The 21,739-nt window shown below is 32.6% G+C and overlaps 1 protein-coding gene across 1 annotated transcript; it reads left to right on the forward strand.

Moving 5' to 3' along the window:
- The first annotated feature begins 12,624 nt into the window (after positions 1-12,624).
- LOC145613510 (serine/threonine-protein kinase CTR1-like) lies at positions 12,625-21,511 on the forward strand. The gene is made up of 16 exons (XM_081668630.1): positions 12,625-13,251; positions 13,724-14,678; positions 15,754-16,052; positions 16,137-16,281; positions 16,797-16,912; positions 17,194-17,399; positions 17,678-18,112; positions 18,270-18,310; positions 19,014-19,082; positions 19,395-19,495; positions 19,583-19,667; positions 19,788-19,886; positions 19,983-20,051; positions 20,646-20,777; positions 20,875-20,969; positions 21,143-21,511. Exons 2-16 carry the CDS (start codon positions 13,833-13,835, stop codon positions 21,243-21,245), a joined length of 2,841 nt encoding a protein of 946 aa, XP_081524756.1. The 5' UTR covers positions 12,625-13,251; positions 13,724-13,832; the 3' UTR covers positions 21,246-21,511.
- Positions 21,512-21,739: the final 228 nt, after the last annotated feature.

A 21,739-nucleotide genomic window follows, 5' to 3' on the forward strand; every position in this document is an offset into this window, starting at 1 on the left:
TCAGTTGACTTCATAATTGCCTCGTATTAAGCCACAATGGTCTTAACTCTTGAATCGTTTAACTCTCGATTCTTAAAGATGGCACCAGACTGGATCGAATCATGGCACAGAATAGTACTGTATGGTGTTGTATTGTACTACACATAGTTTGGGTTATTTTTGGGCTCGTTGAAAGTTTCAATATGTCATACACAACATGACATATTGCCATCTTTACTCTTGAACAACTATAATCTAGTCATATAATCAGCAAATGTGAACAGGCCCTTAATATATATTTAGAATTCATTCTAAATATATTAAATTTAGAATACAATATATAACTACTATACATTTAAGATATTTATGGTCTACTCTCGTGAATTGGAGTGGAGTAACATACGGTAATTCTAATGTTGGCAATGTTACTTCAAAGTTCTATCAACGTAATTCTAAATTCATGGTTAAGATATTCAATATGTTATGTTACTAAGACTACGTAATACGAGTACATATGCTCGAATCAGCATACATACTTACCCTACAAAGGAGTGGAAATATAATTGATTCAGACTAATTTTGAAGTAGTCAAAAAAATGGAGTAAAAAGAAAAGTATATGACCACATAGTTTATTGGGCTTCAAAGGGGTAATCCAACCCTCTTGTCACTATGGGCCTATGGCTAACAACAAAACAAATCGCTCCCATGTACTCGTAATCAATTAACTGATGAAGATTGTAGGAAACCGGTTTCACACGTCATGGAAAATAGTTTTGGATTAACTACGGCCCGGGTCTAACTAATGGACACAATTTTCAAATTTTGTAGAAATATATTGCATTAATATGTAATTACTCCATAACTAGTTTAATGATTGGCTTCAGATTTGAAGATCAGTTTCGGGTGGTTAGGGTTCAATTTCCTCTCAATTGTTATTACGGAGAATCAAACATGCGGTCCTTTCTACGAAATATACCCTCAATCACCACTACACCAACAACTAATTGGTTAGATAATAGTGAGAAAACTATTAATTAGTTGTGTTTATATGGGTTAGGTTGTTTACTTTAAACTTGGTAGTTTAGAGATGAGTGGTAAATAAATTCTTATTGAAGAGGTATGACTTGATTGTTTATCAAAGACATACTCTTATTTTTAATCTAACGTGATCCACTATAACTATTTCTTTTTGTTGTTGAATCTGAATTATTTGGGTTAAAAAATATCAAAATTTATTTAAATTTAGTATGAAGGTAGTGAATTATAGTAGACGAAATTTGATCATATAAGCTATAAAGTAATTGTTGTCTTGCTATATATAACAAAGTATCAATGAACACGGTGATCAAATGGAAGCAAATGAAACTCAATTAACTAAGCTATCTACCATCCACACCGGTACAGCATTGGATTACAGATTTTTGACTCACTATTCATCAAATAAATCATGTTAGGCCCTGTTCTTTTGAGCTTCTGGGCAGAGCAGATTTCAGCAGAGCAGAGCAGAGCAGAGCAGAGCAGAGCAGATTTCAGCAGAGCAGATTGAAGCAGAGCAGAGCAGAGCAAAGCAGAGCCAAGCAGAGCAGATTTCATTAATATTAATATTATTATTATTACTAATATTATTATTATTACTAATATTATTATTACTATTATTATTATTATTATTACAATTATTATTATTATTATTATTACTACAATTATTATTATTATTATTATTACTATTCTTATTACTATTATTATTATTATTATTATTATTATTATTATTATTATTATTATTATTACTACTACAATTATTATTATTATTACTACTACTACTACTAATACTACTACTACTACTACTACTACTATTATTATAATCATTAAATTTTATTATTAAATATTAATTATTATTAATAATATTTATATTATTAAATATAATTATATTATTATTATTAAATATTAATTATTATTATTATTAAATATTAATATTTAATTATATTATTATTATTAAATATTATATATTATTATTATTAAATATTAATTATATATTATTATTATTAAATATTAATTATATATTATTATTATTATTAAATATTAATTATATATTATTATTATTAAATATTTATTATTATTAAATATTTATTATTATTAAATATTATTTATATATTATTATTATTAAATATTTATTATATATTATTATTATTAAATATTTATTATTATTATTAAATATTATTTATATATTATTATTATCAAATATTAATTATATATTATTATTATCAAATATTAATTATATATTATTATTATTAAATATTTATTATTATTAATAAATATTATTTATTTATTATTATTATTAAATATTAATTATTACTATTAAGTATTAATTATTTATTATTATTATTAAATATACATTATTATTATAATAATTCAATATTAAGTATTAATTTTAAGCAGAGCAGGGCAGAGCAGAGCAGAGCAGAGCAGATTTCAGCAGAGCAGAGCAAAGCAGAGCAGATTTCAGCAGAGCAAAGCAGAGCAGAGCAGCTCTAAAGAACGGGGCCTTAGTCTTTGCATGCTTTAACTTCATCACCCAACTCTTATCCTATCAACCGTCAATCTAGCAACTTAATCATTAAACAACAGATTTATAATTAAAGAGAAGCATGGCGGAAAGTTCGGTGTATCTATTTGTTAAATAATGTACTTATGCACGTCACAATTTGATTTAAGGAATTTAAGACATCTTAGAATTTGAGAGTTGAGAATATAATCATGTTTAATAATATGGAAATAGTAAGGAATTGAAGAAACTTAATATTTTTTTAGTAAGGCGTAGGGTATAGAAAAATTATAATATTAAGATTTGGTTTACAAGATTATGGTAGGGAGATGCTTAAATGTCAATTAGTAGGCAGACCGACTTCTAGATCCATCTTAAGCTACAATTTTAGTCAAGAATTTTTAATAGTCTTTTATTAATGCCATGCTTGGTTTTAGTAGGATAAAGCTGTCTCAAATTATACACAACAACTATGGAGAGAAATAAATATAATCAAGCAATAATCAAAGTAAAATCAGAGTAGAAGATCAATTCTTGAGTATTGTAAGTTGTAACCAATAACCATTCTAATTGACTCCGATCCAATAAAATTGATGAATTACTTAAGCATGATTTTTGGGACTCAAACACATTAGGGATTCAAGGTAATAACTAAGAGCACAACTCCATTTCTTTAACACGCAAACCTTGTCCAGCTTAGTACTTGACGATTTTTTACTCCGAGGGATAATTGTTGAAGAATCTTCATCATGTTTGAAGGGGTTTTTTTATTATTATTATTATCGATTTTGACATTTAGATATTCACTTACCAATACACTTTTTGTATTTCTAAATATCAAAATTTTTATAACTTTTATTTATTGATTGATAATTATTAAGGGTTAAAGTTTATAAATTGTCAAAATACGAAACAAAAATGAACTAAAATAAATCGATGGAATATTGAAGTAGACGACATTGCTTTTCAAGCAGTTTGTCTGATGTTAATATGTTAATACTCATTTTCTGTTAGTCATCCTCACCAAAAAAAAAAAAAAAAAAATAAAAAAAAAAAAAAAAAAAATATTCTGTTAGTCATGTGTCAATATGTCATCAAATGGAATATTCTTTTGGCACTATATATAAGAAATTAGGAAGAAGATATCCATATTTTGGGTAGCTATCATTCACCGATTTTTCCTGAAAATTGATTTTGGCACACCCTTAATTGATTTTGGCACATCCAGAGCATAGAAAATTGTGTACTCCACATAGTGGTGCACCAAAATCAATTTTGGTGCAACAAAATCATTTCAATTCCCCTCTAAATAATAACAATAATGGGTTATTTCAAGGATAATTTGTAGACGTTATAGATCCAAGGGTCTGTTCTCTTCAGCTTAATTTCAGTTCAGTGATCAGTTCCTAATTTCCATCTCTTGTAAACAATTCAGTTCTTTTTAGTTTAGTTCAGTCAATGAGAACAGGCCCTTACTGAACTCATCTAAACTGAATTGAACTGAACTGAGCTGAACTGAGCTGAACTGAGCTTAACTGAACTGAGCTGAGCTGAACTGAAATGAATATTTTATAAGAGAAGGAAATTAGGAGCTGAACTGAACTGAACTAAGATGAACTGAACTGAATTTCAACGTAAGAGAACAGGCCCTAAGTCTATACACAACTAAAATTGGGTATATTGAGATTTTGCTAAAGGTTATTGAAACCATAACAAAATATATCAAAAAATACATTAGATTTTGCTAATTGAAACCATATATGAAGCATATTGAACAGCATATATTTATTGATTGAGATGATCCAAGCAAGATTAATTACATGATGCAATACTTATGGAGTATAACTAGTCTTCTGGCCCGTGCAATGCACGGCTTGTTCATAGAAAATTGCACTGAGAGATGAGTGAGAAAATACCAATAAATAATTATGAGTGTATTATGTAAATGAAAACATAATTAAAGAAATAAAAATTGTGGGACTTTAATTGAAATGAGACTTAATAGAAAGAAGATGGAGGGACTAAAATCAAAGAGAGAAATTAAAAAGGTGGAATTAAAGAGCGGAGATGAAGATGAAGTGTTTAATGAAAGAGTTAAGAAAAATTGTAAAATCAAAAATAAAAAATGTAAAACGACATGTGGCACGTTGTGTTGAAGAAGAAGATAAGGAAGTGTATGTAATAGCATGATGACACATGTTTTTTTTTTGTTTGCTTTTTTAAATACTAAGTATAGATATAGATTATGTTAAGAATATATATATGATGCAAAACTTGACTCACTTGTAAAGTTGTAATTTTTTATATTACTTCTTTTTTAGCTTTAAATCTTGCCAGGTAAAGGTGATTGGGTGTAGTATTGTAGTAATTATGTTACCTTTCGTTGTATGGCTATACTTTCAACTGTATGACCTATATATACTCAACCAAAAGACATGCTGATTAAAGGCTAATTGAATTCCTTCTTTCTAACATTTTTTTTAAAAAAAAGAAAAAGAAAAAAAAAGAAAAAAAAATGTTTAGAAGAAGAACAAGGAAAACTTTACAATGAATCTTTTAATTATTCCTAGGTAATTTTAGATTTTAACACCACACAAATACGCGAAAATTGATTTTAAGGGTCTGTTCTCATTGACTGAACTCAGCTGAACTGAACTGACACTACAAGAAAACGCCCTATTTCCGATGGATTACTTCCGATGGCCATCTAAAACCGTCGGAAAATACGTAATTTCCGATGGTTTTAAAAGCCGTCGGAAATTTCCGATGGTTTTTAAAAAAATCCGATGGATCAAGCCATTGGAAATTTCCTATGGCCTTAAAAAGAATCGGAAATCGTATTTTCGATGGCTTTTCCGATGGCTTAAGCCATAGGAAATTTCCGATGGTTTTAAAAGCCATAGGAAATTTCCAATGGTTTTAAAAGCCATAGGAAATTTCTGATGGCTTAAAACCATCGGAAAATACAAAATTTCCGATGGTTTTAAAAGCCATCGGAAATTTCCAATGGCTTTTATGAAATAAACCATCGGAAATATATTTAATTAAAAAAAAAAGTGGAGAACCCTAATTGTATACGCCCCCCTTATATCAGCCGCCCCATACTTTCTTTCTTTCTCATTTCCCTTCTTCTATTCTCTCTCCTCCTTCTCTCTTATTCTCTCTCCTCTCGGTGTTCTCTTCTTCTCATCTCCCCTCCTTCTCCTCTCCTATTCTCTTTGTTCTCTTCTAATTTCCCCTCCTTTGTTCTCATCCTCATTCTGTACTTGCATCTTATGTCATTCTTCAATTGTCGCACTGCCGTATTTTTTTTGTAAGTTTTTAAACAAATTCAAGGTTTTTAAGTCCAAATTCGGCCATGAAAACTCAAGATCCAGAATTTCATGGTCGAATTTGGCCTCAAAAAACCAAATTCGAGGTGAAATTCGAAGGTATGACCTTATTAAGGTAATTTGGGATGAATATATGGTCGAATTAAAGGTATTTTTTTTTATTTCTTTCTTCTAATGATGCTTTCATTATTTTTGTAATTTTCTGAGTTGTTGGGCGTGAATTTGTGGTGGTGGTGGTGGTGGTGGTTGCGCAGGGTTGGTAAACATGCGTTTAATTAGCGTGAGGGTGGGCGGGGTGGGTTAGATTCAATATGGGTTAGTTAGTGTGGCTGGTTAGGGTTATTGTGGAAGAGGTGGTGTGGCAGGTGAAAGGGAGAGGGTGGTGGTGTGAGTGGCTGGTTGTTGATTTTTTTTTTATTTTTTTTATGCGTTTTTCGTTTTTTTTTTTGTAAGCCTAATTATTAAATTTAATGTAAATTTTTATTGCTATGGTTAACGGCAAGTGTGTTGGTTGCCAATTTGTGTTTGGATGATGGTGGTTGAAGGGGTGGTCTAGGGTGGTGGAGGACGGGGAGGGTGAGGGGTAACTTTTTTTTTTAATATTTTTCTGCTGTAATTTCCGATGGCCAGGCCATCGGAAATTTCCGACGGTTTTTCTTACCATCGGAATATTCCGACGGTATAGCCATCGGAAGTTTCCGATGGAATTTAGGCCATCGGAATCTGAAATTTTTCCGACGGCCATAAAAATCCATCGGAAAACTGGTTTCCGATGGCTTTTCCATCGGAAAAGTGGAAATTTCCGACGAAGGAATTTCCGACAACCATTTTCCGATGGAAAACCATCGGAAATCAGATTTCCGACGGTTTTTGAGGAATTTCCGATGGATTTAAGCCATCGGAAATAGGCTTATTTCTTGTAGTGTGAACTGAACTTAGCTGAACTGAACTGAAATGAATATTTTATAAGAGAAGGAAATTAGGAGCTGAACTAAACTGAACTGAGCTGAACTGAACTGAACTGATTAGAGCTGAACTGAACTGAGTTGAACTAAACTGAATTTCAACGTAAGAGAACAGGCCCTAACACCCCTACCCCCAAAAAAAAATGGATTTTAACACCAGACAAACTTAGGGCTTGTTCACATTTACTTAATTTCAGTTCAGTTCAGCTCCAATCAATTCACTTCAGTTCAGTTCAGCTCTAATTAGTTCAGTTCAGTTCAGTTCAGCTCCTAATTTCTCTCTCTCATAAAATACTCATTTCAGCTCAATTCAGTTCAATTCAGCTCACTTTAGTAAATGTGAACAGACCCTTACTAAAAATTGGTATTACCACCATTTAACGGTTTCCATCCAAAAATTTTGTTAAGTGTGTCCCACAGTAACACGTATCAGCATTTTATTTGTTTTAAAAAAAAAAAGAGAAATTAAAAAAAAAACAAAAAAAAACTAAAACTACCCCCAGCCACCACCCCCGCGCCACCACCACCTTCCCCCAACTCACCACTTCCCTCCCTGAACCCACCACCAGCCCCAACCCACCTGAACCCTCCCCCTTTCTTTCCCGCAACCGCGTCGGCCCCAAAAACCACCAAAACCAAAACCACCTGAACCAGATACAAAATACTCCATAACTTTTACATATTATTATATTTTTATTCACTTATAAAGATTGTTAAACACTAAGTCACTAACCTTTTAAATTTAGTTTTTATCAAAAATACAAAGATAATGACCCGAAACATCGCCCGAGCCAATGACTAGTTATCTTTATAAAACCCAACTTTAATCTAAGATTATTCTAAAATGACTCACCGAAATTGAGACTATTTAACTCAGATTTAATTCCCCTGAGAAACAAATAATATTGGAGCATTCTCTTTAGAGGAAAGAACATTATAAAGATCCATACTTTAATTAGTACGAAGTACTATTATTATTTCTGTAATTAATTAGAAAATAGTCTCCAAATCTCCAGCAGGCAGTTGTGTTGCCAAAAGACGAGTAACTTCATGTGCAAACGGTCATTATTTTATTTTAAACTAGGAAATCCACCAATGGATAACGAAGATTATGCCCTAGACTTATTAGTTTGTCAGGTCAATTATTAATTATCTTATCCCTTTCAACTTTTAAATTAATTTCCACTAAAATCATGGTTCAGTGTGTGAAAATGATATAGCGTGATCATTACTGTTTCTTGTACTCCCTAAATAACAATGAAAATAAAAATAGACTAAATGTAAGATTTTGTTTCGTTAATCTTAGTTTATCCAATATATTTTTATGATGTTTTTTACATTTTTCTTATTTTTACTTATTTCAATTCTTATAAATTTAGATATAATCAGTTCAGTATAATAAATATTAACAAAGTAGAGTATAGTAGAAAATACCGCGCAAAAGAATAGGGCCTTAGTCACATATTGAGAGATTGGAGATGTACCTAATTGTTATTTTAATTTTTTGTTGAAGAAAGATGTAATGAATTTTTTAAGTGTATCTTATCATCTTAAAAATAAATAAGAAAACATATTTCGTATTTGACTTTAGTTTCCAAAATACTCGAAAATCTAAATTTGAAAAACATAAAACGACTACAAATAAAGCCTTAGTACTACTAATAATAGTTTGAATTTGAGGGAGGATTTAAGAAGTAGTACGATATTTGGTAATATAATCATTGTTAGTGGATGGAATCTAATATTAGTACAATGAGATAAATGACAATGCAGAATGACTCATATTATAAAACTAATTAAAAGTTAATTAAATTAATTGGGTACTTTAGAGTATTGTTTAAAAATTTGGACCAGGAGTCGGAGGCTAATTGGTCATAAAATAAACTCCAGCTATGATCTATCACTTCTCGATGTGATGAAGTTCCTAGATTATGGTGATTTAGTACTAGTTTATTTATACGAAAGCCACATTTAGAAATAATTAGGACCACATCTTTTTGCATTTGTTTTTAATTTCTAAATTCAGTACTCCCTTTATCCCTTTATGAGATATCTATTTCTAACAGTTATTACTCACATAATAAGGAGAAGTAGACATCTAATTAAATAAAAATCTTTAATTTTCGTGTTTTGTTTTTATATAAACGACGCAACATAGTCATCCCTCATCAGAATTGGCCAATTTAAACAAATGATAACTTACCTTAGTTTATTCTAGCTAACCCCTCTAAAATAAAATTAGCTAGCTAGGGTTATTGTATAGAAAATTAGAAATAGCATCTTATGATCAGATGTGATCTATCTTAAATTCTTGTGTTTATTAATACAGTAGATGAAACTCTTTTCCTTTTTCATCAAATGCTGGTCTTTGATTTAATTCTTCTGGTAGTTGCATGCAATTTCATGCACATATAATGCTGCACTAGATTTATTTATTTATTCCTCCGTATTACTTTATGGTAAAAAAAAGGGATTCATCTGGGGGGAGATAAGGAAAATTCCTCAAATGAACCCATGAATTTTGATCCGTAGACTTCAGGGATACAAAGTGGGAGCGATGTCACTACTCTATCACCTCAATCTCAGCTCACATAATTTTACACTAGATTATAGTAGTGCACGAAATAAGTACATATCTATGTAATGTAGTAGCTGACAACCCCTTAATAAGTAGTTATAACATAATATATATTACTCCGTACGTTACATTATAAAGGGCATGTTCACATTTACTGAAATGAGCTAAACTCAACTGAACTGAATTGAATTTATTGGAGCTGAACTGAAATGAATATTTATGAAAGAAAAAAATTAGAAACTGAACTGAACTAAACTAAACTGAACTGATTTGAGCTAAATTGAACTAAACTGATCTTAAATTAAGCTGAATTGAACAGACCCTAAGTATGTAGCTAACTTTCCTTCTAGCTTAGCTTGTTCGTACATAGAATCTTTAATCTGGAATAAAGTATAGTGCACCAACGATATTTGGTGTATGACGAATTGACGATAGACAACAGAATTAGTGGTAAGTTTTTCCTTATACGAAGTAGTGAAGTACTGTACTAAACAAGGAAATGGTTTGGAATTTCGGATATTGGAGTTGTGCATCATGCATGACATGACATCGCCGCTATTTTGTATTATGATATTATCCCCTTTTTTTTTATCACAATTTGATCTTATTTTGAGTTATAGGAGTAGTGAGTTTTAGAAAAATAAAATACACCGGCTTATTTGACCGATGTAATTTTTCCCTCAAAAAAAATAAAATAAAATAAAATTGACCGATGTAATTTTATTTATCATTTTTAATCACAATTTGATCTTATTTTTAGGTATGTGTATGTAAGTAATGTAACAACTTGCAAAACCGGCCATAAGATAAACTATGGTTTGAAGCTGCTCCATAATTAATTTTCAACCCTTCATTTGTTTTTTAATTTTATTAAACAACTACTAGTATTATTACTATACTATTAAGAGTATTAACTTATACAGTAGTTGTCAAAAAATAAAAAATAAAAAAAACTACACGTATTAACTTTTGTACTGTGCTAATTTGGAAAAAAAAAAGATAGCTATATTATTTATGGAATGTAAATTACATACGCTCAAGATTATTTACAAATTTAATACTGTACTTCGTATATGAGTACTCTATTATACTTCATTCGATTCATAACATAACTATTTATGTATTGTTTTGAGAAATCATTTCATAATTATTTTATAAAGTAATCTGTACTATTTTCATGATCAAACTTTAAAAACACCCCCTAATCATAAAAAGTACTCCAAAATTTTGTACGGAGTAAGGGTCTGTTCACTTCAGCTTAATTTCGGTTCAATTCCTAATTTTCTTCACTGATAAAATATTCATTTAAGCTATATTTTGTTTTGTCAGTTCAGTTCAGCTTAGTAAATATGAATCGACATATTATTAATCTCTAATTAATGGTAATTATAAATATTTCCTCCAAAAAAATAAAAGAAGTTATTTACTTGGAGACGTATAAAATACGAGTAAATAAATAAACATAACAAAGCTAAACTTGTTATGACTTATCACTTATGAGTACTAAACAAAGAAAACTAGGTTTATCGGTTAGATAAAGGCTAATACTCGCAAATCATAAAATTTCTGAAAGAAGTAAATAAAATCCGAAAAGGCAAATTATCACAAAAATAGGACAAAAATCGTCAGATGGTAGGACCACATTCTCGCAATTTCCCAATAAGGATGCATTCTTTACAAAAATAATTTCATTCGTACGTTAAAAACCATTAAACAACGAGGAATCCGATTACAGATTTGCAGTACAATGTATAAAAGCAGTAGTTGTTGTAGTACTCCTCTCTAATTAGTAAATCTAAATATTTTATTTTATTTTATGATTTTCTACTTTACCTCTTCGAATCTTGAAAGTAAATACTCCGTAAAGATGGAAATAAAACAAGAAATTAGAAATTATCATGGGGTACACCGTACACAGATTCTTATACAGTATTATGTGATTGGCTACACCATGTGACTAGTCATTATAGAAGTCATCTCGTGAGGCGTGACCGCGTGAGTGTTATATGAGTTATCCAGTAAGTGTTTAGGAGTTACTCCGTACTTCTTTAGAGTTATAAGGAGTATGAGGTACTCCGTATTTCGTCAGTGTTATAAAGGTTACTCAATCAGTATTAAAGGATTCGATTAGTGTTTTAGGAGTTACTTTTTTTTTTTTTTTTTACAAGCGGCCATCTGCACACAAGATGCGCTGCATTGGTTATTGTCCATCGCATATTCACATTGAAACATACAAGTAGTTACTATAAATGAAGTTGTCTTAAAAAAATTACCTGTAAAAATATAAATGCTGTGCAATTCGGATCCATTTCTTAATTGACGTGTCTTAAGACTCTCTTAACTATGTTGCTTCCTCGTCTTTCATGGACAAAACAGCGAGGATTTAAATTTCTCAATATTATGAGAATCGTCTTATCTTTTAATTAATTACGAGGGTATTTGGTTAAAATTAAAGCTTTTTGTAACAAAAAGAGTTGTTTGACCATTTTAAAAATCCAATTGAAGTATTTGGTAACTTCTAAAATATTTTTTTCATATAAATAGGTACTCGCTAACAACTACTCCGTAGTTGCCAAACAGGGCTCTATAATTTAGTTATGCTTATCACTTCTATTTCTTTCAGTTTGCAAGTAGTCATTTGACTTGGTACTAAATTTGTGCAATTGTGTATTTTTATGTTTTACTATATATCTTATTAAGCGAGTGCATAATTCAATAGTGTATTTTATGCTAAGTTATATGGAGTATTATTGATTGGTTATCCAAAAAAAAAAAAAAAAAATTGACAACAAGTTAAGGGCCTGTTCATATTTACTGAACCGAGCTGAACTGAACTGATTGGAGCTGAACTGAACTGAATTGAGCTGAAATGAATATTTTATGTGAGAGAGAAATTAAGAGCTGAACTGAACTGATTGGAACTGAACTGAACTGAACTGATTGGAGCTGAACTGAACTGAACTGAAATTAAGTAAATGTGAACAGGCCCTAAGAATCTAAGATACATTAATATACAAAATTTTTTAAGTATAATAATCAATTACTCTACTTATTCCCTTTAATTTCCAACTCCCAATCCCTAATCACTCAAAATAGAAAAAATTAACATTAATCTACACCACCACTTGCAATTTTTAATTTGACAAGAACATTTGCAATTTTGTTTTCAAAAAAGACCATAATAAAATTATAAAATACTCCGTAATAAGAAACCCTCTTCATTTGTTCTTGACACACACATAACGTCCCCATACAACTCACATAACAATATTACATTACACCAACGCCACCACCTTCCCTCCCTTAAAATATAAAAACTCCCACACTCAGTCTTCTCCTTCTCTCTCTTCTTTCTCTCTCCTCCATTCTCAACACTCAACACAAACCGCCATTACAATTCCTCCCTATTTTCTCTCTCCTCTCTCACCTCCTCCTTTCACACAAACACACACTTCTTCTTCCTTCTTCTTCAACCTTCATTCTTCATCTTCTGCAAATTTTACAACTGATTGAATTATATTATTACATACAAATGATTTCTGCGTTTATTCTAGGGTTTTCAAATCAATTTCAGTGATTGTTTTTTGGTTGATTAATTAATTGATGCGATTTGTAGTGATTATTTACGCATCAAAATTCGTCTCTCATTAATCAAGATGATTCGAGCTATTCTATCCAAGACGTGATCTGTGTTACTTGATTTATATCGATCTAAGTAAGATCTGTATAAATTTATAGGTTTCTAAGACGTCTCAACGTCTCTCTTAATTGTTGTGAATGCTTCGAAAGTTTTTGATACTGGATAATTCATCATGATTCGTGCTATCTTATCTAAGACGTGACCGCATTTTCCTCCGGTATGTAATTTCTTCATCTTCTTCGTTTTACTTCCACTTGATGATTCTCAGTATTTCCACCATTTTTTTTTGGAATTTATGTTCAAAACACTTTCAACTCACGATTTTCACTAAATTTACTAAAATTATTGTATATTTTTTTTCCTGGATTTTTTTTTTCAATTTATGTGGATTTGTCCATGTATTTGTCGATGTTCCATGTTATTTGAGCTTGATAATATTTTTACAAATTTTTAATTATTTTTTGAGGATTTTTTCTGCATTTTTACATGTTTTTATTATACTTCATGTTGTTTGAGCTTGATTAAATTTCTATAATTTTTTTTATTTAATTTTTGTGCATTTTTTTCATAATTTCTGTGCATTTTACATGTTATAAATTATTGTAAAATACATTAATTCTATGATATTGTTTACTTCGATAATTTCTGAATTATAAATTAATTATTTTGTGTGTGTTTTTTTTTCCCAGATTTTTTCGGTGCAAAAAGCTGGTTTGATCAATTTACCAAATTGAGAAACAGTGATTTTCTCTCTCCTCTCCCGTGAGTTTTGAAAAAGGAAGGAGAAGAAAGAAAAAGATGCCGCACAGAGCGACTTACTTTTTCCCACGGCAATTCCCTGATACTCGGGGTACTTTTCCACCACAACAACCCGTCGCACCAACTACTACACCTGCAACAGATCTTCGTCACGAGAACCAGCAGCAATCGCAAGTAAAGAACAATGAATTCGAGGCTGTTAACAAAAGCAGCAGCTCTTCGTTCACTGAAAGCGATGCGAAAGAGCTACTTGTGAAGAAGTTCACGGGTAACAGTTACACCAACTTCAACACATTTGATAATATCACTCGTACTAGTGGTTCAAATAACAGCAACAAGTTGGCCGCCTTTTATAGCTGGATTGCAGCTGATAATCACAAGAAGAATAAGAAGAAGAACAAGAATAAAGGTGGTGGTGGTGATGTTGTGAGTTCGAAGTTGGCGTATGATGAGCAGGAGCTTTTATTGCCGCCGGAGCCGGAAGCTGTTCCTACTTCAGTGCAGGCGGAGACGGTGGTTCCAGGGGAGAAGAGTTGTGGGTTGTTCCGGGATTCGTCGTTGGCACGGCTTTCGAGCTGTGGGAGTAGCTATGGAGCTGGGAGTTTCTTTTCGAGTGAGGTTCATGAGACTACTCGGTCTACGATTCGGAGCTCGATAACGGAGGTGGTGGGCGTGAAGGTGGCGGAGGAGGTGGAGGAGAGAGACAAGAAGGAGCAGAGTTTAGCGGATAAAGCAAGGGAGAGTTATTATTTGCAGCTTACATTGACGAAGAGGCTTGCTTCTCATGCAAATCTTGGGAATGAACCCACTATGTTTTTGTTTGAGGGTGGGTTGGAGGGCAATGGGTCGGGTTCGGATGTTGCAGCCCTGTCTTATCGGTTATGGGTACTTTTTCTTTATCCTTAATTCTTCATGTTTATGTCATTTCATAATCAGGGTTTTATTTGATTGAAAGTTATGGTCCACCAATACTGACGATTCGTTATTGGATCATGAGTCTCTCTCTAGTTGTGGCACAAGGATTTCTTTACTTAAATGTGTGATGATCCAAAAAATGGATCGTCATTTATAGGGTATGAATATTACTAGTCTAGTCCTATTTTGTTTGAATTGTTTCGCTACTAAATGCAATTGATTCTGTACTATGTCGTACAATAGAATATGGATAATGTGATTAAATAGATTTATTTTGTCTATTGCTAATGGGTAATTTACCTTACGGGTAACTATAACATTTATCTATCAGTGGAGGATGGACCCCTCGTTGCGTGTATCCAGATATTTTGGTGAGGGACAATGAAATTAGGATCAGGGGTTAAACTTTAAAGATGGGTATGTTCCTATGTTGTACTGAAAGTGAAATGGACTATCATCAATTGTTGTTATGGGGTCCATCTCCTGTCCATTTCTAGTAAGTGGGTCAAGGAGCAATAGAGACCATAAGAAAGTGTTTTACATGGGAGTGATGAGACAAGAAAGATGAAATTCATGAAATCAAAACCTTTTTTTTTTTTTTAACAGGATATCCTTATATACGGACCACTCGATCAACAAATATACATTAATGTAAATTGAACTGAAAAACGGGGCTGCAGTGAGAAATTATTGATGTTGCTTGAGTTATACCCAACATGATCATGTATTCATGTTGTTCTAAGGTTCATTTTTTGGTGCTATACAAGATGCATTCTCCTGCATCAAATGGTATGTAACTGTGCATAAAAAGGTACAAGTTCCTCCGTTTATCTTTCTTAAAAAAATTAATGATTAAAATCTAATGCACAAACTTTTGCTGAACTCATAATTCATAGTTTTTGTTCAAGCCCAATTAACCTGCCTGCTAAAAATATTTATCTGGTAGGATATGTGTTTGGTAGCTTGTGAACTGCACTTTAGGCCTTTAGCTATTAAGAACTATAGTTTGATTCTTCTTGACTTATGTGCAGTTGCTATTCTGCAGGTTAGTGGGTGCTTATCATATAATGACAAGATATCGGATGGCTTTTACAACATATTGGGGATGAATCCTCATGTCTGGGTGATGTGCAATGATATTGAGGATGCTAAAGGGGTTCCATCATTGGAGTCGCTAAAAGCTGTTTCACCCCATGATACATCAATGGAGGTAGTTATTGTTGATAAACATGGTGATTCTAGACTTAGGGAGCTGCAGGATAGAGCACAAGAACTATCCAGCACTTCACAAAATGCATTGGTATTAGTGGAGCAGCTCGGAAAACTTGTCTCCATTCACATGGGGTAGATTTCTCACTTAGCACCTTAAACTAGTTTTTCTGTTCTGTTCACCTTTATATTGAAAACCCATTTTTTTTTGGCATTAAGGGGTAATTTTCCGGTAGAACAAGGTGATCTCCACATGCGCTGGAAAGTGGTTAGTAAGAGACTGAAGGAGCTTCACAAGTGCATAGTGCTGCCCATTGGTAGTCTCTCTTCAGGGCTTTGTAGGCATCGTGCAATCCTTTTTAAGGTAACTAAGATTTCCATTATTACCAATCTAAATTTACTGCATATTATCTTGGAAATCCCAGTTTGTAGAGGATTTGGACGGATGAGTTTCGTATTGAACTTCAATTCATTTAACTAAGGCATTACAATTTTTCGGTTTTAATATATAGGATAGGAAATTTATCAATTTGTTTGTTGGATAAGGACCAAGGAGGTTTCATGTACATAATCAACTGCATATCAAGAATCGGTTTTTACTTGTAAGCATTGGTAATTGGCATAGAATACGATTACTAGTTCCATTAAAAGGACAAGTTAACCATATATTGCTGTACCTATATGGATAAAGTCAATAATGGGGCACTGAATGATACTTTGTGAGAAGTTGCTCTTCCCCCAGGACACTTTCATGTCTAATTAGGCTTTATATATAAAACCTCTATTTTTTATTTTTTTTTTTTAATTTTTTTTTTTTAAAAAATTCTAATTTCTTTTGGCCGCCACCTTATATAACTAATGGCGATGTCTTGTATGCAGAAATTAGCGGACTATGTAGGATTGCCATGCAGGATTGCTCAAGGTTGTAGGTACTGTGCTGCAGATCACCGGTCATCTTGCCTTGTTATAATTGAAGATGACAGGCAGTTACCAAGGTATGGGATTCTTTGCTTTTGCAATTAAAATATATGCGTTTGGTTTCTTCTGCTGTGCAGCATTAATTTCTCAGCTTTCAGTATATACACTTCGACTCTATTTCAGATAAAAACCTTTTTAATGCATTTTTGGAACTTTATCTGCATATAGTATTTATTGTTATTCTAATTTTTGTTGGGTGCTGATCAAACGTCAATTTCTTAAAGTGAGATGATTGTAACTTTTCATGCATTCTAATCCTTTTGTCTTTTTCGATTCTATATGGATCATTTTATAACAGGGAATATGTAGTTGATTTGGTTTGTGAGCCGGGAAATGTCCGCAGTCCAGATTCATCAGTCAATGGAGGTCTGCTTGCATCACTGTCTTCACCATTTCAGATTTCTCGTCTCAAAGAATTTCAGCAGAACTTTGTATACAATCCCTCATGTAGCCAAAAACCCATGCCAAAACACACATGTGCTTCTTCTGGTCTTCTAAATCCTGGTATAGTGTTGTTGAATATTTTATATAAATTTGTTTGAAAAAATAGAGTTTGTGAATGAAAGGAAATGAGATGCAATCTGAATATAATCTAGTGATTGAAATACTTATATGATTATATCCCCAACTTTATTTTAATCTCTGTTATAGGGTTGGATTTTGGATAAAAATTTTGTTTCGTGTAGTAAACAAATTACAGCAGGAAGTATCGAGTAAGTCGTTCCTAAGCAATCATCAGCTACTTGTCTATTGTTTTATAATTTATAGTTTGATGATTGCAGGCAATGGAAGAGGTTGGCATAATGAGGAAAGTGATTTGCTCAAAGAAGGGAAAAGCAATGTTTATGATCCTCTCGATGAAAGCTGTAGAGGGATGAAATCATCTGTCGTGCCTTCGGTGCTAGAAAAGTCTGAGAATCCAGTCATTCAGAGATCTGATTTGCTTGCCATTGAAACAGTTTCAGAAGTTTTGGTCAGCCCTGTAGCAGTTTCAAGCCTTAGTGTTGAAGAATATATACAACAAAATTACAAGACAGACATGATTGTGCAGCAACCTAGAGTTGACAATGTTCAACCTGTAGTTCAGGAGGTTGATGGTCAGCAATGCATGTTATCTGCTTCAGCTATCAGATTTTTGGACCTTGAACCTTCTCTTGCAATGGATTGGATGGAGATATCTTGGGATGACTTACATCTCAAAGAGCGTGTTGGTGCTGGTATGTGTACATTGTCCTTATCCCCTGGCTTTGAAGTATTTATTATTATTATTGTTTGAAGGATGAGGGGGGATATTTTATTTTCCTGTCTTTCTGGTAGTGGGATTATTAAATGGCATCCTCTCTGACCTGTGTTTTTTTGACTGACTTTCTTCAGGTTCTTTTGGGACTGTGCATCGTGCTGAATGGCATGGATCGGTTAGTACCTCCTCTCCATGAATACTGTCTTATAATTGTAATTTATATGGTATTTACGTTATGTTATTTTTTTTAATGGCAGTCATTGCATCATTTCTTTGTAAATCTTTTTAATTGAGGCCTATTTCTTTGTACAAGTTTCTTGTACCTCATGGATCTTTTGAGTACTCAAATGGCATTTTCTGTCAAATAATCTCTTTGAAAACGACACTTGTTTTGTTAATGTTATTGCATAAATACAAAGAATTCATTCATATATCTTAGAAGAATGAAGAAGTGATTTTTAGTTTCAGATTTGTATATGTTTTTTCTCTCTGTTTTTTATTTATTTATTTTTATTATTATTATTGTTATTCTGATTATATGATTTCATTTCTTGATGTTATTTGTGCGCCCCATATTTGCAAACATGTTATAAGTTGCCTATCACATGAGGTGATTCTTTTAGAGATCTTGTTTATTATTAAGAAGCAAGCTCATATCAACATATACATTACCTATATTTGGATGTGTTGTAAATATATGATGCCTTTGTATATGTCATAATACTTTTTTTCTCTTTGTAAATATATGATACCTTTGTAAATATCAACATATACTTTTTTTTCCTATTTGTAAATATATGATGCCTTTGTAAACATCAACATATACTTTCGCTTTTAATCCCATTTTTCTCACAATTGCCATCCTTCCTTTGTTTTAGGATGTCGCAGTGAAGGTTCTAACTGTCCAAGATTTTCAAGATGATCAATTGAAGGAGTTCCTCCGTGAGGTACAGACATACATATTTCCCAAAATTGTTTATACATTGCAATCTGCTTTAGGTCATTTTCTGTATATGTAGAAAGTACAGATATTCTTGTTTATGTATTAACTAAAGGGACATGCTAGTTTTTGTGAGGGTAACGATAAGATAATATTCCAAGCCAAAACCAGTTATTTTTGCTTAGTGTAGAGCTTGATGCATATGTTTGTTTGATGCTCAATATACAAATTCTTATCTGTGACATACACCTGACTAATCAAGAAGCGTAGCAATTTGTGCAATTTCAAGCTGTAACTCCTTGTTGATATCTCTGTGAAGGTCGCAATAATGAAACGTGTTCGTCACCCCAACGTGGTTCTCTTTATGGGCGCTGTAACCAAGCGTCCTCACCTATCCATAGTGACAGAGTATCTGCCCAGGTGAGGCTTTTGAAACATCATACAGTTTTAATTTGGAGGCCTTAGCATACATAAGATATTCACCATTTTTGTCTCTTTGGAAACCAGAGGTAGCCTCTACCGGCTTTTGCACAGACCAGCTTCTGGTGAAGTCTTGGATCAAAGGAGAAGATTACGGATGGCATTGGATGTGGTTTGTGCTACTTACTGTTGTACATTATTCCCCCCCCCCCCCCCCCCCCCCTCCTTTCCGGGCTTTTCTTTTTCTTCAAAATATTGATTGAATTTTTTATCTATTAAATGTTTAATGTAGGCCAAGGGGATTAATTATCTGCACTGTCTTAGCCCTCCTGTAGTGCATTGGGATTTAAAATCTCCCAACTTGCTGGTTGACAAGAATTGGACAGTGAAAGTATGAATACTCATCTGAACATTTTCCATTTTCTGTCTGCTTCTAAGATTTTGTGTTAAAGTCACATGGCTGACTTTGCTTTGTGCCCTCTCTTAGGTATGTGATTTTGGTTTGTCCAGATTCAAAGCGCACACATTCATTTCTTCAAAGTCTGTTGCTGGAACTGTAAGCTTTTCCTAGCCTCTACCTGTGATTAACTCTTCTAGTTTGTCATTTCAAAAGAGATTGAGTATATTGTAGAACAATAAAAGAATGCAATTAATTGAAAACTATTTTTTGATGATATAAATTTATTTTCTCAGATGTTACATTCTACTCTCGACATACAGCTCAGAAGTCTCATGCATTAGTGTTGTATCGTAGTTATTTTTTTGCCTTATGTGATTATTTAATATGAAGTACTTGATTATTTTATACGAAGTACTTGTACAAGTCATTGTGCATGAAAATCGTGATCTTACTAAGGCATATTCCACTGGCCGTAATTTTTTTTTTTGGTTCGATGGAGTTATCAAGCTAAAACACATATTGACCCTTGCAATGGCCAAAATCCTGTCGTGTATGTTTTTACTTTGTGGTTGACCTATCAGATGCTTAAAATTCTCATTTTGCCCTTTTGCAAAAGGTATCCTCGTACATGATAGCTTGAATGCTTGACATTGTCTGGTGGAAGTGTGGAACTTGGAAGGTTTCCTTTCAAGTTTATATGTATTAAGTTGCTAATCCTGATTAATAAATTGTGACTGATTTTTGTTTCAGCCTGAGTGGATGGCCCCTGAGTTTCTTCGTGGAGAACCCTCCAATGAGAAATCAGATGTCTACAGTTTTGGAGTCATCTTATGGGAGCTGGTGACAATGCAGCAACCATGGAATGGACTTAGCCCAGCTCAGGTTTGTTTATTGATTTATCCATATACAAAGTATTATATTCGTTCTTTTCAATTTCCATCTATATTCTGAAAACATACCCACAACGATACTGTTTCAGGTGGTTGGAGCTGTTGCTTTTCAGAATAGGAGGCTCACTATCCCAGCAAATACCTCTCCTTTGTTGGCTTCACTCATGGAAGCATGCTGGGCAGAGTAAGATATCTAACCTGCTGGTCAATATGTGCATTTATGTTTTGAAATCTTTTTGGAATGCTAGGCCCCTTAGTATCATTTTTGTTTTGAAATCTCGGTATGATTCATCCAATTGCTTGTTTGTCACAACGGTATTTTGACCAATAATGATCATCATCTTTTTAACCATGCAGTGATCCGAGTCAGCGACCATCTTTCAAGAAAATAGTTGAAACATTAAAGAAGCTCCTGAAATCTCCTGCACAGCTCATACAAATGGCTGGACCTGGACCATAATGATGGAACATCGGGAATAAATGATAATGGCTCGAAATTCACTTCAGCTAACGATTTCTGTGACTTGACCAAATAATCTCCACTAAAGCTTGGGGTTTTTCCTTTCCTTTTCTTGTTTTCGTTTGAAAGGTGTTGCTTGTACAACCCTTGTCCATAGGCAAACCAATCCTTGAAAGTGTAAATGCCGGAGAATTGTGATTGATGCAGTACTTTGTACTTTGTAGCGTCTACATAGATGATAACTTTGATACGGTGATAGTTTTATTTATGGATACCTGAAATATTATAGGGTGACCAACTAGCAATTCTGTTTTCATCTGACTGCTATGTTGTATTTTGAGACTTTAAGATTGCTATGCAAAGACGATTTGAATTTTTTTTTTTTTTTTTTTTGGTAGTAAGTGTAGTTTTTAAGTTGTTTGGTATTATGGGTCAAAAAAAAAAAAGTTTGGTATTACGCATCACATATTCTCTCTGTGAACTATATTTAGATG

Source organism: Chenopodium album, chromosome 25 (assembly GCF_948465745.1).
Source record: "Chenopodium album chromosome 25, dcCheAlbu1.1, whole genome shotgun sequence".
NCBI lineage: Eukaryota > Viridiplantae > Streptophyta > Magnoliopsida > Caryophyllales > Amaranthaceae > Chenopodium > Chenopodium album.